Source organism: Diceros bicornis, chromosome 8 (genome assembly GCF_020826845.1).
Source record: "Diceros bicornis minor isolate mBicDic1 chromosome 8, mDicBic1.mat.cur, whole genome shotgun sequence".
Taxonomy (NCBI): domain Eukaryota; kingdom Metazoa; phylum Chordata; class Mammalia; order Perissodactyla; family Rhinocerotidae; genus Diceros; species Diceros bicornis.
Window position 1 is genome coordinate 29,731,128 of NC_080747.1, and position 17,675 is coordinate 29,748,802.

Below are 17,675 nucleotides of genomic sequence, written 5' to 3' on the forward strand. Positions count from 1 at the left end.
TGTATGGTACAATAAGAAAATCAGTTTTACAGTAATGGAGTTTACATGGATGAGAAGTGGTGGTTGGGGAAGAAAGAGAAACGACAAATGAAGGATTTCTGAATCTAGACTCCGAACAAGGTACTTTTAGTAGAATTCAGCTTCCTAGAAAAATATATTCAAGGGATTACTGCATCCATGCAGGAAGCTACAACAATATATTCCTTAAGCAATATTTACACTTATTAAAATTTTGTAATAATTCTTGCTGATAGCAAAACAAACCTTTTGTTTTAACTTAAAAGGTTATTTTCCAACATCCTCATCCTTCAGATCTCATTTCTCAAGCTACCATTATATTCCTCCTATCCTCCCAAATGCAGGGGACTATAAATGTTTTTGACTTATAACATTTCTCATCTGATTAAGAGTCTGATACCAAAATATTAGAGTCAAGTTAGATACAAACTGATAATAAATAAATACGAGTTTATGAAGAGAAATGAGAAAATACTGAGCTCATAGATTCCTGCTATAGAATTCTGGTCCCTACACTTCCTTCTCTTCTCCAGCTTCCCTCTTAAATGAGTTTTAAAATTCTTGCTTATGCACTAGATGTATTTGAGGATGCTGTACATGATTATTTGTAATTCATTTAAGAAATTCTCCAGTGTTATTTATCTGAAATGCATCTTGACTATAGAAAGAGACACTAAAGTGATAGGGTAATGGGAATTTCATTTTGAAAACATTCTTAAGATAGGCGAAAGTTTCACAGTCACATGAAGAAGGTTAACCACAGTACTTTAAATTTAAGAAACAACGACTTATTGAGTTCCATGTTTGAAATGTCTAGAACAGTTCATGAATCCACCCACCTGTAAAGGTGTTCAATTATAGCTGCCAATGTTGCTCGGTTGACCCCTGGAAGAGTACGTATAAATGCTCCATACTTTTTAATTCTTTCCTTATCATCTTGGGTATCTAGAGGTAAAAAAAACAAACAAAAAAAAACTTTAGACCTAAACTAATAATCTGTATTACAAATTTGCCTTTTAACAGCATTTTAAAACAATATTCACAATTGTATTTCACTAAGTGATATAATCAAGTTTCAAAAGAAAAACATTCAAACTTCTATAATTCTGGAAAAGTATTTACATAAACCTTCCATGGCTATATGCTATAGTTCTTATACTTTGTAATTCAAAATGAAGCACTTTCAAAACCCAGGATTATATTTTATCCTCTACTTTATGGACTATTGAATTTCACCTAATAGGAAGATAATCAATTAACGACTCAAACTAGAGTGCAAAGTGAGATAAGCCAAAAGCATTTTAACTTTGGCTACAGAAAGATATCACTGTCTGTATTTGAAAATGACATCTCTGATCTTTTTTCCTTATGAAATTATAAAAATCTTCCCCAAACTATGAGCCATCCCAGAGCTATGAACTGTGCATTACTCCGAAGATCCATGTAAAGGGTCTTTTATCAGTCTTGGTATCGTCAACTCTTTGGAAACGGTAAGTGGACAACGGAAGAAGTCATGCGCAGACCCTGATAACTACGATACACACACAGAGGAGAACAGATGCTCTGCCTCTGTCATGGACAGAACTTGGTTAGTCATGGAGAGGAAGATAAGAAGGAATTACCCTCCACTTTCCTAACCCCAAGAAGTCAAGAGAAACTAGACACAGGAACCTCCAAAGTTCTAGTAGTGGTGGTTTGGTCTAACCTATTAGCCCTCAGAGGAAATAAAATACCTTTCTTCAAATAAATAACTTGTGCTGACTTTGTAACTCAAGAGGACTGCACTTATATATTCCCTCTCAATTCCCAGCTACCTTTGGAAACAAGACTTTTTTATTTTCTGCTTAGCCCTACCTATTCTATTCACAGAGAGCCAGCAGCACATTAATGATCCTTTAAAAGTACACAGTCACTTGTAATAGGCATTAGGATCCCTGGGGAGGTAAGAAACTGTGACACATTTCTGAAGTACATTCCTATTCAAAACTGCAATGGATAGCCCTTTTGTACTGACTTAGCCTGCATATGAGATCTATAAAAGTAAACATGGTCATGCTGACTTAACTGCACTAGTAGCTGACTCTCTAAAAGCAAGAGGGGAAAACACCCAAATTACATGCAAAGACTATACCGGAAGTGAATTAAGAATTATCTATCATTCCTAGTATAATCCAGACATTTACCCTCGTGCCATCTAGTTTCTAACTGTAGAGGTAATTGTGTATTCAATAAAATGTAATTAATACTACTACACTTATAACAAGAATTCATGCTAGTACAGCATCTTTTCACAAATCTTATAAGAATAAAATAGATGATATTTTCAAAATAAAGCTCAAGCAATTTGAAAGCAAAAAGATAGATAGATTTCAGGTCATATAGAAACTACAATGAACTAGTCAACTCGTCACAGACTTCAGACAGTTTAATGGTGTCTTTAGAAAGATAGACCATACATCATATAAATAGGTGGTATGCCACAGTACGGCATTCTTCACCCCAGGTGCACAAGACCCAAGAGAACTCTTCTATGAGGTCACCCAGAGAGTTCTGGTTTATCCTTGTCAGAGCCAACATGCAGCATTTGTGACAGATCAGGATGAGCTACGTTGAATCTAAAAGCAAAGGACTTTAAGGCTATTTGACCCAGTATCCAAAGCCTTCTTCAAGTAAATTCTCAAAGAATTCACATCCAGGTGAAAGGTGAACACGTTCCTCTCTGACACATTCTACCATTTGCCAACTCCTGGTGGACTGACAACATTAAAGACATCTTTGTCAACGAATTTGACAATTTCAGCAAAAGCATGTTTGTCACAGATTTTTGATAACTGATTTTACAATAAAGACAAATTGTAAATCTTTATAAAACAGATATTATAAATAACTTCATAGTTATAAATTACAATAAAATCTTCTTAAAACAAAAATAAGGGGGGCAAGACAATTGGGCTTAAAAAGATATATGATCTAATTCCATATTTTATATCCCAGAAAATTATATAATCAACTCTTCTTCTGATTAGAGTTAAACCCATTGATTTGAGAAATATCAAGTGGCAAAAGACTTCTGAATTAGGTAGTTAAATTGTGAAAACCTTTATTTTAATAATAATACCACTGTCTCCTTGCTGACACTAATAAGGGTCATTCTTGGGATAATTTTTCAAACTCTGGGTGTTTTGTGACATCATTTCAAAATTAATCACTTCAAATGTCATATTTATGTTTTAGATTAAGCACATATCTTCAATGAAAAAAACCTATTTTTCAACAGAGGAATATCGTATCGTCAAATTCAAAGGTCATTTTTGAAAAAAATCTTGAAACAGATTAAATATACAAGAGAAATACCTTAGTAAATTATGGTATTTAATAATAAATTTTAAAAATTGAAAAAAATGAAGATTGAAAATCATCATTTTGGAAGCATTACAGATATATGGGAAATGTTTGTGGTTTATTAATAAAGATTATATGTATAAATTGCAAGTGTGGGGACAGAGACTATAAAATAATATATAAAAATGAAAATAACTATCAGAAAGATGGGATTACAGGCAATGTATATATTTAAAAGTCTTTATGTTTCTATAAAGGGAGTTATTTTGAATTAATGGATGTAAACATAGGTTTTATTGAAATCAATTTGACCCAGTAACTAATTAACTGCTTTTCTAGGGTCATTTGTTAAATACATTCTCCTACAGTGTAGCAAAGCTTTTTTACTTCATTAGACAGAATCCAGGGAAAATGAACAAAGAAAGAGTAAAAACATTGTTATGGCTCTAAAGAGGTAAAATACTTGAGAAACGAAAGCCAAAAGAGCCATATGGGGAAATAGTGTAAAACTAATCTTGTGTTAAACCTTTCATTTTAATCTTAATGAGAAATTAACAGCACACATGGACTTGACTATAAAACTTCTGAAGTTAAACAAAGTACTAAGAAATCTACTGAAAACTAAGTATTACTATAAAACACTATTTAGCAATTATTACTATAAATTTCTTCTGAGGTAGATATAAACAACTATTAATATTTGCACAATTTCTGTTCTGACCCATTATGTACATTGTTCCTTTCAATTAAATGTTCAGATAATCTAAGAAGATTTAAAAAATCTAATTAACAAATTAGAAGGCAGGCATTTATTATGTTCTATATGCTAGATATTACCTAGAGCAGAGATCCAGTATGGATAGAGCTCCTTAGTAAGAAGAGCATCGTCAATGTCGGAGAGAAAACTTTTCAACACGCCCGTCACATCTTCAAGCTGATGTTTTCCAGCCCTCAATTTGAAGCTTCTTGCATCCTTTTTGAAACTCTCCAGGAGTTCACTTATGCGCAAAGGATCGCCATTCTTTTGATAGATATATTTGCATCCTAAACCTTTGTTTAAAAGAAAAAAAAAGGTTATATGAAAAAAGTCTAACATCAAAATCCACTTTGATAAAAATAAAACAAACTTTTGTGTTGGATGATGAGCATGAGGAAATCACTATCCAAGAGTTGATATAAACATGCATGAGCAGACAAGGGTTTTTCCCCCTATTTTTAGTATTTAAAACATAAACCTGATGAACAAACTATTCCAGGCTCAGCTCTTAGCAAGTCCCGTCAGCCCTTCCCCAGTTCTTTGTAGCGTCATTTTCAAATGTTCTTTTACCTCAACTGCCCTATCTGCACTTAAGTCTCTCAGAATACAAACTTGTCTCCAGTTTCACTGACAAAAGTGAGGCTCTCTGTATGTTTCCTCAGCCCCCTGCCCTCATATTTGTATGTTAATTTCTGTCTGGTCCCAACTTCACCTTCTGCCTGATGAAGAGTTGGGTCATCTCCTTTTCAGAGTTACTGATTCATCAAGTGCTCCATATAAAATAAGATGAGTAGGAGTGGTGAGGAGGAGGGGGAGTGGTGGTGGTGATGATGATGATGATGATGACGACGACGACGAAGACACAAACAGAAAAAAAAAAATCATCCCTTGTCCCCTCCCAGGTCTCTTGTCTCTCTTTCTTACAAAACCATGCTGAGTTTCCTATATTAATTCTTTCTACCATCTCACATCCCTGTTAATCCTTTAACCACACAGTCTTGCTCTATGCCCAATTCCCACTCTACTTGGACCATCTTCATCAAGCATATCAATGACATCCTATTTTCTAGATGCGTTTCAGTTTCTATCTAATGAGAATCCCCTGCAGTGTTTGACACTCTAGATGAATCTCTGCTAAAATTCTTTTAATCTCGTGGCTTTCTTGATATTATGATCTCTTACCTTTTTTTTCCCCTTCCTTCCTCTACGGCTACTCCTCCGGTCTCCTATGCATTCTGCTCATCTAGTATTTACTGGTGGTTCCAGGAATCCATTCTCAATTCTCTTCTTCTTCCCTCCCCTACAAAATTCTCTGGGTGAACCCATCCAACCTAACCACTTCAACTACTACATACATATTTTCACCTAGGTCTTACTTCTAAGATTTCAAACACACACACACATCCTTTAATATACATATACTATATAGACATACATGTAACACACACACACACCATACTTAAACATATGGACAAATCAAAATAATCTTAGGAATTAATTCTTCCACCCTGTTCACTACTTCACCTCCCAATCCCAACATGTTCTTTATCTTGTTCCTATATCTCAATACATTTACACGTTCTGACGTGTTCTGAGAAACGCGTCCTTAGCCGATTTCATCGTTGTGTGAACACTATAGAGTGACTTATACAAACCTAGTGGTATAGCCAACTGCATGCCATGGCTTTAGAGTACGAATGTTATGGGACCCCCGTCATATATGTGGTCTGTCGTTGACTGAAACGTCACTATGCAGCACACGACTGTATATGGCACTGCCTCCTCCCCAGTCCTTTACAAGTTAGAATCTTTCTTTCTTACCACATTAAAAAAAATACGATGTCACGTATATCTTTCATCATGACCTTGCTCTCTCAAAACTGTCCCCTTCTCTCCTTCCCATGTGCCCTTATTTTGAGCACTCGATTCCTCACCACGTTTTCACAATTTCCTCCCCTTATTCCACTGCATCCCTCCAGTCTGTCTCGACAACGATAATAGTGTGATCTGAGACACACGTCTGTTGGTGTCACCAATATGCTAAAAAATCTGGATAATGCCCTCCTACTGCCTAGATGGCAAGTTTGAGGATTTTATTCTGATATATAAAACCCTACAAGAATTAGCCTCTTTTATCTATCTGCTCTTCTCACACTAAATTCTGGACACATTTAACTACACAAAGCTCCCTGAATATACAACTTCCCTCATGACTCCCCACCTGGGCACACACTGTTTCCTCCTCCTGGAATCCCTAGTCCCTTCTCCTAACTAGCTCCTATTTTCTCTTAAAGACTCATGGTAGGCACCATGCCTCATCCAGAAAGCCCTCCGTGACCATTCCTACTCTGAATGAAATTCACCCCTACACCATAGACACTTGTACTAACCACTGAACCTCTCTACCATAGAATTCTGTACACTTAAGATATAACTGCCCACTTGTTTGTCTTTGATACACATATCTGTAAACTAGAAGGCAAGAATCATCATGTCTTATTCTCTATATACACCTAGCAGCTACACAGTGCCTAGAAGAACTCAGAAGGTATTCAATAAATGACTACTTAATGCAAGAATAAGCAAATTCTACAAAAAAAAATTGTGACTAAGTTTCTGAGATATATTCCTAGTTGAGTGAATTTCTAATAGCTGGTACTCTTAAGTTTAGTTGACTGAATGTGAATCTGAACATAATTTTGTTTCCATAAAATAATTTCCCCCAAGAACTAACTACTGTAACTCATTAAAAAAAAAACTTACCCTTTACAAATTATACTGTGAAGTCAGTCAAGTTCAAATTTTCACAACACAAGCACAAAAAATCGCCCTTTAGATTTTAACCCAAAGGTCAGGAAGTTCAAAATAATTGTGACCGTAAAGGCTCTGAGTTGATTAAAAGGAAGATAATATTCTTAAATTAAAAGGTAGATAATATTCTTATATTAAAAATATAGTTAAGAAACTTCTACCTTTGAGAGTGTTAAGGAAATATGTAACAGAAAGAAGGATTTTGAAGAATTCACAGTAATTTGAAAAGAACCAGGAAGAATAAATGCATACTTTATTTACTTTCCAGGCTTATCTAAAATGCTACCATAGCGTATCAAATTAAAACGAAACTGGACGATGTAGGTATCAATCAAGCTGTTTTTTACGTGCAAACTACTCATAAAAATATCTGTTACAATTAAGTCAAAACTATTACAATTAATAACCATGATTCTTAATACAAATGTGTGACCAATAGCATGTTGAATGAAATAAATACACACACACACTTTGTATGCATGCCAACAAAAAAGTAAATTCTTTCACACACTGCCCCATAGGTGACCACTTCTAAAAACACGCTTAGGCAGCACACTGCCTTCCCCTACACTTTATTCTACGCTTGTAACTTTTAAAAAATATAGTCTTTAATCTATTTTTAATATACATTTTACAACATAGATTCTGTCAATATGTTACTTAAAATTTTTATGCATATAAAGGAAGAAGGAAATGGTAAAAATACATTATATAATTTAAATGAATTTTACTGGGAGAAGGAATGGCATTTAGCTGAACAGTAACCATGCTTTTATTTTTCACTGATGTATTTACAAATATAGCGGGCTCTAATTCAGTCCAACGGAGGTTCCACTTAAGAACCGCAAGAATGATATGCTGAGCTCTCAGGGTTGAATAAAAACTCTGTGATACTTACCATACTGTGTAACAAATGCTATACAGCTGTTCACAATAATGGGAACGTCATTTTTGCTGAGCTGTTGATCGTGTAATGCATTACCATCTGTACCTGCTGCTTTTTCAATTGCGGTATGCCAGACTGTGAAATCCAACTTGGTATGCCCATGGATGTATAATGTTCTGTAAAGTGTAAAAAGCATTTCAAATTATAATTTTGCTTTAAAAAAAACTCTTACTTCTCAACAGATTATCCTTAAATCCACATAAAGGTGATCTTGTCTCACCCTTCAGAAGAAAACCCTCCATCTATCACTAGCTTCCACTCAACCCCTCCTTTGCCTGCACAGCCACATCTCTCCATAGAGTACGGGAAGTCTTCTGAATTTGTCCTCTCACCTCCTTTCCTTCCCTAAGCCCTTTTATTCTGTTTCTGAATAACTGAACTGAAACTGTTCTGGCAAGCCTCACTAGTGACTTCTAATGGATATTTCTGGCTGTATTTTTCAAGATTTTAGAACTGCTGATGATTTCATTTCTTAAAAAAAAGAGAGAAAAAAATACCATTCAATTTGGCATTCATAGAACAATTCTTTCTGGCTTTTCCTCCTATCTTTCCAGTCACTCAATCTGTTTCTCAAGCTCACTTCCTCTTTCTGGAAGGGAAGCTGTAACCTCAGTGCACTCACATGAACTCCGAGGACCCTGCAGGGACATGTCCTTCAGGCCAGTGGTTTCATCCCCACATGTACGTTGCTAACTCCGAAATCCCTACCTCCAGGCTATAACTTTGTTTTACAAATCAGATCTCCATGTGATCCAAAAGCCGCAGCATAAAGTAGCTAAGGGACTGGGAAATGCAATCACTTCCCAAACCCAAACTGCAGCTCTGCTCTCACTTCCTTTGTGATCTTAGACAAGTTATCAATCTTCTCTCAGCCTCAGTTTCATCACTGGCAAAATGAGGATAATAATAGTACCTACCTCAGCACTCAATAAATGTAATATTAGTAACTAAGTAATAAACCATAATACTAATTAATATTTATTTTTGGACACCTTCGCCTCAATGCGCCACAGGCATCTCAAACCTTTCTCCCTCCTCCTACCAAACTGGTACTATGATTCTCTACTTATCCCACCAGAAATTTAGGATTAATTAATTGCAGATTAGTCCCTCCCCACTCCTGCTTGGTCACTGCCACATGAATTCAGTCATAAAATTCTGTTGATTCCAGTTCCCTGACATATTTGCTCTGCCTCCTCTTCATTCCAACGCTGCCTTATTCCAAGTCTTTATATTGCTCCTTGAGGTCACTAAAACCCCTCCTAATAGGATTCTCTTCCCAATGATCTATCTCTCTAATCACTACTCCTCAGGGCTGCTAGAATGATCTTTCTAAAATGCAAAACTAATGACCTCACTTTCTGATCATTGTCCTACAGCTCTGGAGTTTTCTAGATTAAAAGGCCTTCATGATCTGACCTATATTTTCTCCTTCAACTTTGCCTTTCCTGTACACTCAAGACACACTAAAAAAAAAAAATTCACATTTTTCTTGTCTTGGTAATAAATATTTCCTGCTCTTTGGTTGGCTATTCCAACTCCTCCCCAAAGTACATTCCAGGTGACCTTTCCTGACATTCTGTCCCTGACGTCCCTCCTATGCTTAGTGTGTAATAGGTGTCCCTTCTTAATCCTGAATGGCTGCTGTGCCCTCCATGATACCATCTGTTCTGTCTGTGTGAATGTTTTAGCGGCTAGACCCCCAACTTTGGGCAGGCAAGCAAGGGCAGCATTTCAGTATCTCTAGTCATTAGCACAGTGCCTGGCATTTAGTGGGTACATAACAACTTTCAAGACCTACCACTAGATCTAAAATTTGATTTGAAACACAAGCTAAAGTAACCACTGATGTATTTAAGTATATTTACACCAAAGTAAAACTATTTAATCTTGGTTTCAAACTAGGAGAGGGCTACTGTGGATTCAACCTAAAGAGAAAAGATTGAGCTGCATGAACTCTGCGCTGTTTCAGTGCCTTTTTTGGGTGGTGGGGAGAGTGGGTAAACTTGCACATTCCTGTTAATTCACTGGCCCTAATTTAAAAAGAAAATAAAAGTCCTCCTTTCTTTCCTTTCGTTTCTTTTCTTAAAATGCTCCTCTACGAAGACAAAGCTACCTCACTACACTCACTTCTAACATCTTCTGAACTTGCTAGAACTACTGCTTCTTCACTGACATTCCTGCCTGTAATCTTCATGGCTTGCTGTCTGACATCTGTATCTATTGTGCTATTTTCCACAACACCACAGCAGCCCTAACCTCCAGGTCTTGTAGTTTTCTTTTTGAAGAATTCTGACACTTGTTCTAATACTCTGACGTACTTTAGCCTTTTCTATTTATCTTATATCATCTTTAGCTCAAAAGCATTCTATTGCTGGGTATTTGTCTAAATGAAACTGTATAATTCAGGTCCTATCTCTGAAAAATATCGAGCCCCTACATTATGCAGACTTAAATAAAATCATGTCTTGCTAAATTCAGGACCTAAGGTAAAGAGAAGATTTAAATTTTTTCATCTTAGTTTTTTTTTTAGCCTGACAACTTAGCTCTCAATATGATATAAAATATTTGAAACTGTTTGCTTATAAACAACTACAGTGGGTGAGTATTACAACTACAATGGGTGAGTATTTCAGCAGCCACCGGAAGAAATCCAAAATGCATTGGCCCTCTTATAGCACCAGTGTAATTCTACCATTAACTGTGAGCGTTTCAAATTTCAAATTTTCTTTTGAGTCAAAAGAAATCCTGTGATGACAAGTTTAACTATCTCCTTGTGAACTAGTGAGGGGCAGAATAAGTAAAGACAAGTTAACTCCTGAGTCAACTTGTCAAAGACTGAATCCTAAAATACGTCACCTGGTGCAGTAGATGTTTGACATTTAATCACATCAGTTCAACAAGATTCCTCTCTGATGCTTATATAAATTCTGTGCACACTGAATGAAGCATCGAAAGATATTTTCAACATAAATGCTGGCCGACTTTATGATTTCAAGTGTTATCAAACAACGATTTTACATTTCTGGATAAGAATTCCAAAGAAACATTCATTTACGTCTTGCAAATCTGAAAAGTTATTTTGAAGAACTCTAATTATAGAGAGAATTATTCTAACTGTCCATTCTCCAAGCATAAATTTTAAAGGGTACTTTAAAGCCATAAAAAGAAACATCCCTATATCCTATAATGAATCAAGGCAGTTCAATAAGACCTAGAAATCAAGTCCCAGGACTAATAAAAACAATTTTCTCAAAACTGCAATATAATAACCACAAAGTGTCAACTATCATTTTTGAGCCTAGTCTACCGACAAGAATCAGAAGTATCTTCACAAATAATAGGATCAATAAATTTGATTGTATGAAAAATAAATTCACTTATATAACTACAGAACATTTTAAACACAACTAAAAAGCAAACAACAGGGCCAGCCCCATGGCTTAGCGATTAAGTGTGCGCGCTCCGCTGCTGGCGACCCGGGTTCGGATCCTGGGCGCGCACCGACGCACCGCTTCTCCGGCCATGCTTGAGGTCACGTCCCACATATGGTAACTAGAAGGATGTGCAGCTATGACATACAACTATCTACTGGGGCTTTGGGGGAAATAAATAAATAAATAAAAATTAAAAAAAAAAAGAAGCAAACACATTCCACAAATATGACTGAGAAAGATAATATCTTAAGCATTTATATAAAAATAAAAACACTGAATCTTGTAGTATAAGTCAGTATTTGTTTTGCCAAAAAATACGTTGTTTTCCTTTCATTTCTGAAAGATATTTTTGCTGAATAGAGCATTTTAGGTTAACAGCTGCTGGTTTGGTAGTTTTGTTTTGAGTTTGTTGTTTTGGTTTGGTTTTTCACCAGCACTTTAAAAGACTTCATTATACCATTTTCTGGTTTGCACTGTTCCTGACAAGACATTCTCATCTTTGACCCCTATATTTAATGTCTTTTTTCCTCTTAAAATTTTTTTTCCTCACACTCGTTTTCAGGAATTTGATTATGACATGTGTGGATGTCATTATCATGCTTAAGGTATGCTGATCTTAGTACATGTGTGGGCTTACAGTTTTTATCAAATTCAGAAAATGTTTAGCCACATTTCTTCAAAGATTTTTTTTTTACTCCATATTCTCTTCTCTCATTTTGGGATTCTAATTATACCTACATGAGACTGCTTGATATTGTCCCATAGATCACTGAGGCTCTGCTGAGTTCATTTAGTCTTTTCTCTTTGTGCTTAAGTTTTGATAATTTCTACTGTTATGCCTTTAAGTTTATTGATTATTTTTAGGTAGAGTCTACTCTTGAGTTAAGCCGATCCAATGAAATTTTCTTTTCCAATAGTGTATTCTTTAGCTTTAGACATTCTATTTGATTGTTTTTTTAGTTATTCCATTTTTTCTCACTATGTTTATGTTTTCCTTTACATCTTTAAATATAGTTCTAATTTATAATATTTAAAAATCACTATTTAGATTCCTTGCTAATTCTGTTATCCTTCTCATTTCTGGGTCTGTTCCTATCAACTGATTTGCAGCTTTTTCACATCACTAGTCACTTGAACCATATGCTAGATACTGAGTGTTAAGTTGAGTGTCAGGATTGTGTTGTCTTCCTTTAGAGAACACTAATGTTTGTTTTGGCATCATCCGCCTGTTTGAACCCAGCCAACTAAATTACTTTTGGAGCAGCTGGTCCTTTGGTTCAAGTTTTTAAGCTAAGTGAGATAAAAATAGAGCAGCCTTTACTCTGGGACTGGTTTAGCCTTAATATTACAGAGTTATCTTTCTAGGGTCTTGACTAATACCCTGTGTGTTTAATGGGTCTGTCTAATCCGGCTGGATGGAATTTGAACATACTCCAATGCTGTCTAAGCTCTGGGAATTGTTTAACTCATAGCAGCATGGGAGTTGTTTCTGCCTGGCCTCTTAAAAGTTTCAACCTGCAAATATGTAAATTAGTATTGAGCCAAAGATGGAAAGGAACTCCTCGGAAGATTTCTGAAACTCTTTCTCTACATATCTCCCTCTGCTCTGGTACTCTATCCCACAAATTTTAGCTACTACAGATTCCCTGAACTCCTATCTCTAACTCTTCAATGTAGCAAAACCACCCACTCTGCGTGGGTCTTCCCCATTCCCTGGGCCACGGACTGAAAAACACCAAAAACAGAAAGGCAAGGTGATCTTAAGCCTTACTTCATTTGTTTCCCTTCTCTCCATGATCAGAGTCCTGGAACGACTAACGTCCCAAAGTCTGAAAATAGTTTGTTTCATAGATTTTGTCCACTTTTCTAGTTGTTTGAAGTGGGAGGGCATATACCATGCCAGTTATTTCTTCATTGCCAGAAATGGGAGTCTGGCACATTTTATTTAGTCATTGCATCCATAAATTACCCTCATTTTAGTTTACAGAAATACCGTATTTTTTCCTATACCTTCAGATAAGAGTCTGCTGTATAGACATGGAATTTTAGACAGAAAAAGGCAAACAATTATTTAAAAAATATGCAGATGCAGAGACTATGTCACAAGAATAATGCAGTAGAAAATATTATTTTAAATAGCTTGTTTCTTCTGAAGCTAACAGTGTCAAGGCACCTGATTCCCCAAGAAAGGCAAAGGCTCCAGTTTTTCAATTTCATCTCTACACACTATCAGACAATCACCTAAAGGAATGTGAGTAAGAGCCCTGTTTTGAGTCTGCTAAAAACCTTTAATGGTGTTCCACTGGCTGCAGAATGAATCCAAATCCTCACTTTTTTTTTTTGAGGAAGATTGGCCCTGAGCTAACATCTCTTGCCATTTTTCCTGCTTTTTTCCTTTTATTTTCTCTGCAAAGCCCCAGTAGATAGTTGTATGTCATAGTCGTACATCCTTCCAGTTGCTCTATGTGGGACGCCACCTCAGCACGGCTTGATGAGTGGTGCATAGGTCCGCACCCAGGATTCAAACCACTGAACCCAAGGCCGCTGAAGCAGAGCGGGCAACTTAACCACTACGCCACCAGGTTGGCCCCCAAATCCTCACTTTTAACAATAATTTTTAAAACAGTTTTAAAATATATTTTTTAAAAAAAATACATCTTCTGTGCCCTTATAAAGAGCCTACAATCCTTTCTAGAACAAGGCAAGTTATTAATTAAATTTAACTGATAATACTAATATGGTATCAATCCATATTCTTTCCAGGCGTATTGGCTCAAGCTTCCTCCTCAAGAAGTCAAGATTAAGGCCAACCTGAACTGAAGTTGTTCCCTAGCCCATCCTATTTCTCTGAACCTATTGCTTCCACCTAAGGAATACCTCAATCTCTCAGCATCTTCATTTTATCCCACTGAAATCCTACCTAGGATTCCAGGTCCAGTTAAATATACTTCTTTTTTGAAAAAATGGATTATACTGATCCCATTTATCTAGGAAGGATCTTCTCACTCTTTTGCATTTTTTCACATTATATTACATTTATTTGTTCCTAAGCTGACAGTCTAGCATATAGAATGTACTTTGAGCTGACTGAAATAAATTTTTGAGGCAAATAATACACACTTTAAAATCCACCTTTTGTTAAATAATCATGAGTTCCCTTTATCATAATTTTCTTTAACAAAAGGTCACTTTATAATGTAAGTTTGAATAGTCCCTTTCTTTTTGCAAAAGTTGTGGGAGTGGTGAGAGAAGAGAATCTCCCGTTTGCCTTGGCAACACTCACATGAAACCATCTCTACAAATTAAATCAGCAGAAAGTTACAAAAGCACTCAAGTTGATATTGTGGGCAATCGGCTACTGTTTAATTTGCAATTACATGCACAATTTAGAAACCACTTTAAGATAATTCACCCTCCAGAGTATTGCTAACATATAAGCTGCTATAAAACACAACTCAAGGAGGGAAAAAACAGCACAGGCAGTCAGTTGATATGAAATAAGAATCTTAAATTTAGAGTGTTAATCTCCCAAATTGAGAAAAGTAGCCTGTTCCATAATTGTGGAGCATAGTGATAAAGTGTTTATTTCCCAATGTTAGCTTCTTTATGTCTGGAATTTGCAATTAAAACTGAATTCCATCAGGCTTGGGAGCCATTAAGTGCATTATGCTTTACTATAGGTCAACCAAGGAATCTTAAAAAAACTAAAACAGAAAAACAAAACAAAAAAACACACCAGTCTTTTCTATTTCTGATAACCCAGCTGAGTTATTCATACTGTATTTATTATAACCAGCAATCTTTTTTAATAAAACCTTAGTAATAGGTGTCTTTGACAAATGGGCATGCAGCTATAGAATGTGGAGATGGTGAACACAACAAATTATTTATCAGGAAGAGATATGCAGTGTGGGCTAAAGTGCAGAAATAGTTTTCAAATTTTAAGAAAAGGATGTTGTAACCTATTGAACATTTCAGTCAAAGTGGATACATAACCTACTGTACAGGAAAATGCCTTCTGACCTCATTGTGGTCCAGAACATTCACTAACAACAGATATTCAAAAACATGATTTTTTTCACACAAAAAAATCCTAAGGCCTAAAAAAAAAAGCGCAGAATCTAAGTCCCAATAACAACATCAAATATCATGCCAGAAAGCCTTCAGTGTAATCAAGAAAGCTTTATTTTCCCAAATAATAACTTTTAAAGAATACACATTAAAGTGACACCATCTGGAACACCTTCTGCTCAGAGCTTTTCAGAGCATAACTGCTCTGTCCGTGGAAAATATTATTGCAATATTTTTCTGTCTGAAGACACTCATGCCATAGATAGATATAGAAAATTACCATGAAGATTAAAATATATATCTAAATAGTGACTATACTCAGTGGATGATTATCAATTTATGATCTTTTCCAGTTCAGGGGGTTCTTTCTCCTCCTTGCCATTAAGAAACATTAATCTATTTTAGCACTTTAATCAAAAGTAGACAAGAACAGGGAAAAGATGTGAAATTAATTCACTAAATTTATTTATGATTTACAATTCTGGTTCAAGCTATTACTAGCAAAAAAATAAAGGTTAAAACTTACAGCTGGTTGGTTTCTCTCTCTTTCAATTATTCACACTATCTCTATATGCCATCAACATGAATAATTGGAAGTTGTTTTATTTCCTAAAGCCACAATTTCATCTGTCATTGACAAGTCTAACACATTCTACTTTAGCTTACAGTCATTATTTCCCAAAGGACTAATAGATCTAAAGAGAGAAGAAAAAGAGGGCAAGCAATGAAATTCTCTTATTTTGACACAGTATTAAAATGGCTCTTAAACAATCACATCTATAATTAACTGGCCTTGTTTGAGTACTAGGAGAGAAATACACATTCCCTATCTTGGTAAATGATACAACCATTCAGTCATAAAGTCACGCAGGCCAAAAGCTCAGGAGTCCTCCCCTTATCTCTTAGTTCACAAAGCAACTGAAAACTATCAGACTGATATCTCTCTCAACATTCTACCACCAGATCTAGAAAGCAACCAACATCCAAAACCACCCATCAATTCCTCTTTTCTTCCTGTTATAACTGAAGCACCTTGCTCTCTTGTTGTCCTCTCTCTTATATCTTCAATCTCTCCCTTTTTGTGTGTCTTTACCATCAAAATTTAAACTTGAACAAGTTCAAGCCATCTAAAACAAACTGCACCCTTATTCCCTTCCTGGGTCAAATCCCTTCTACCTCTCCCTTTCTGGGTCAAATCCCTATTCACCTCCAGACATCCTTGACAAACTGCCCTAACCAGCTGTTTCAATTTACTCAGTTCCCAACCTTAATCTAATCCCGTTTCTGTTTTACCACTTCCACTGTCCTCAAAGTCACCAGATGGACTCAGCATCACTTATCGAATGGAATACTCCTCCCTGACAACCGCCCCCGCCTCCAAAAGGCCATGTATTCATCAAGGCTCCAACATGTTACTTCTTCCTTTCTCACTCTACAGACTCTCCCCAAGTGATCTCACCTTCTTCCTTCTACACACGGGTAACTCCAAAATCTGTATCTCCACCCCATTGACCTTTACACCAACATCGGATCCATAAATGTAACTTCCTCCCAGCAATTTCTCCTTACACGTTTATAAGCACCTCATGTTTAACATATCTAAAATCAAACTCATTATCTCCAAGCTCTCTCCTAAACCTGCTCTTTTTCCAGTATTCCCTGTCTCAAGTCCAATTATTTATATAACATACATACATACATATATGTACATATAATGCGTGTATAAATACACAGATATACACATGAGACCCTATTTTGCACCACACAAAGTGCCGTGTGCTAGTACAACTGAATGCTCTTTGTTCTGTCAGCGTTTATAACCCAGTGCACTCACCACTTCCCAGGATGATTCTTTACTCTAGTCACACTTCTGACCTCTCTTCTTTCTGTTTCATCTTTAATTAGGTAAACATTGTATGGATACATATTTTTTTCCTAATAAAAAAATTATTTTCTAATAAAATGCCGAAATTTTACATTCTGGTAACATATTGTTTATCCAGGCTCCTGATACATCTGTTAATTCTTGAGAGTGATCTGTACAAAAGTATCGGTAAATTAACACTTAGCACTTGTTTTATTTATTCATTTTTTCCCCCCAAAGCCCCAGTAGATAGTTGTATGTCATAGCTGCACATCCTTCTAGTTGCTGTATGTGGGACGTGGCCTCAGCATGGCCAGAGAAGCGGTGCGTCGGTGCACACCCGGGATCCGAACCCGGGCCGCCAGCAGCGGAGCGCGCACACTTAACCGCTAAGCCATGGGGCCGGCCCGGCACTTGTTTTAAAGAGAA

General features: G+C 36.2%; 1 protein-coding gene across 7 annotated transcripts in view; it reads right to left on the minus strand.

Moving 5' to 3' along the window:
* ARAP2 (ArfGAP with RhoGAP domain, ankyrin repeat and PH domain 2) overlaps nucleotides 1-17,675 on the minus strand; it is a 187,085-nt gene that overhangs the window by 71,522 nt on the left and 97,888 nt on the right. For all 7 annotated transcript variants that reach the window (XM_058546854.1, XM_058546856.1, XM_058546857.1 and 4 more), the window contains exons 20-22: nucleotides 7,827-7,990; nucleotides 4,198-4,410; nucleotides 858-963 (exon numbers count right to left, since the gene is read on the minus strand). In XM_058546854.1, the coding sequence (XP_058402837.1) occupies nucleotides 858-963; nucleotides 4,198-4,410; nucleotides 7,827-7,990 (483 nt within the window). The remainder of the gene's footprint in view (nucleotides 1-857; nucleotides 964-4,197; nucleotides 4,411-7,826; nucleotides 7,991-17,675) is intronic.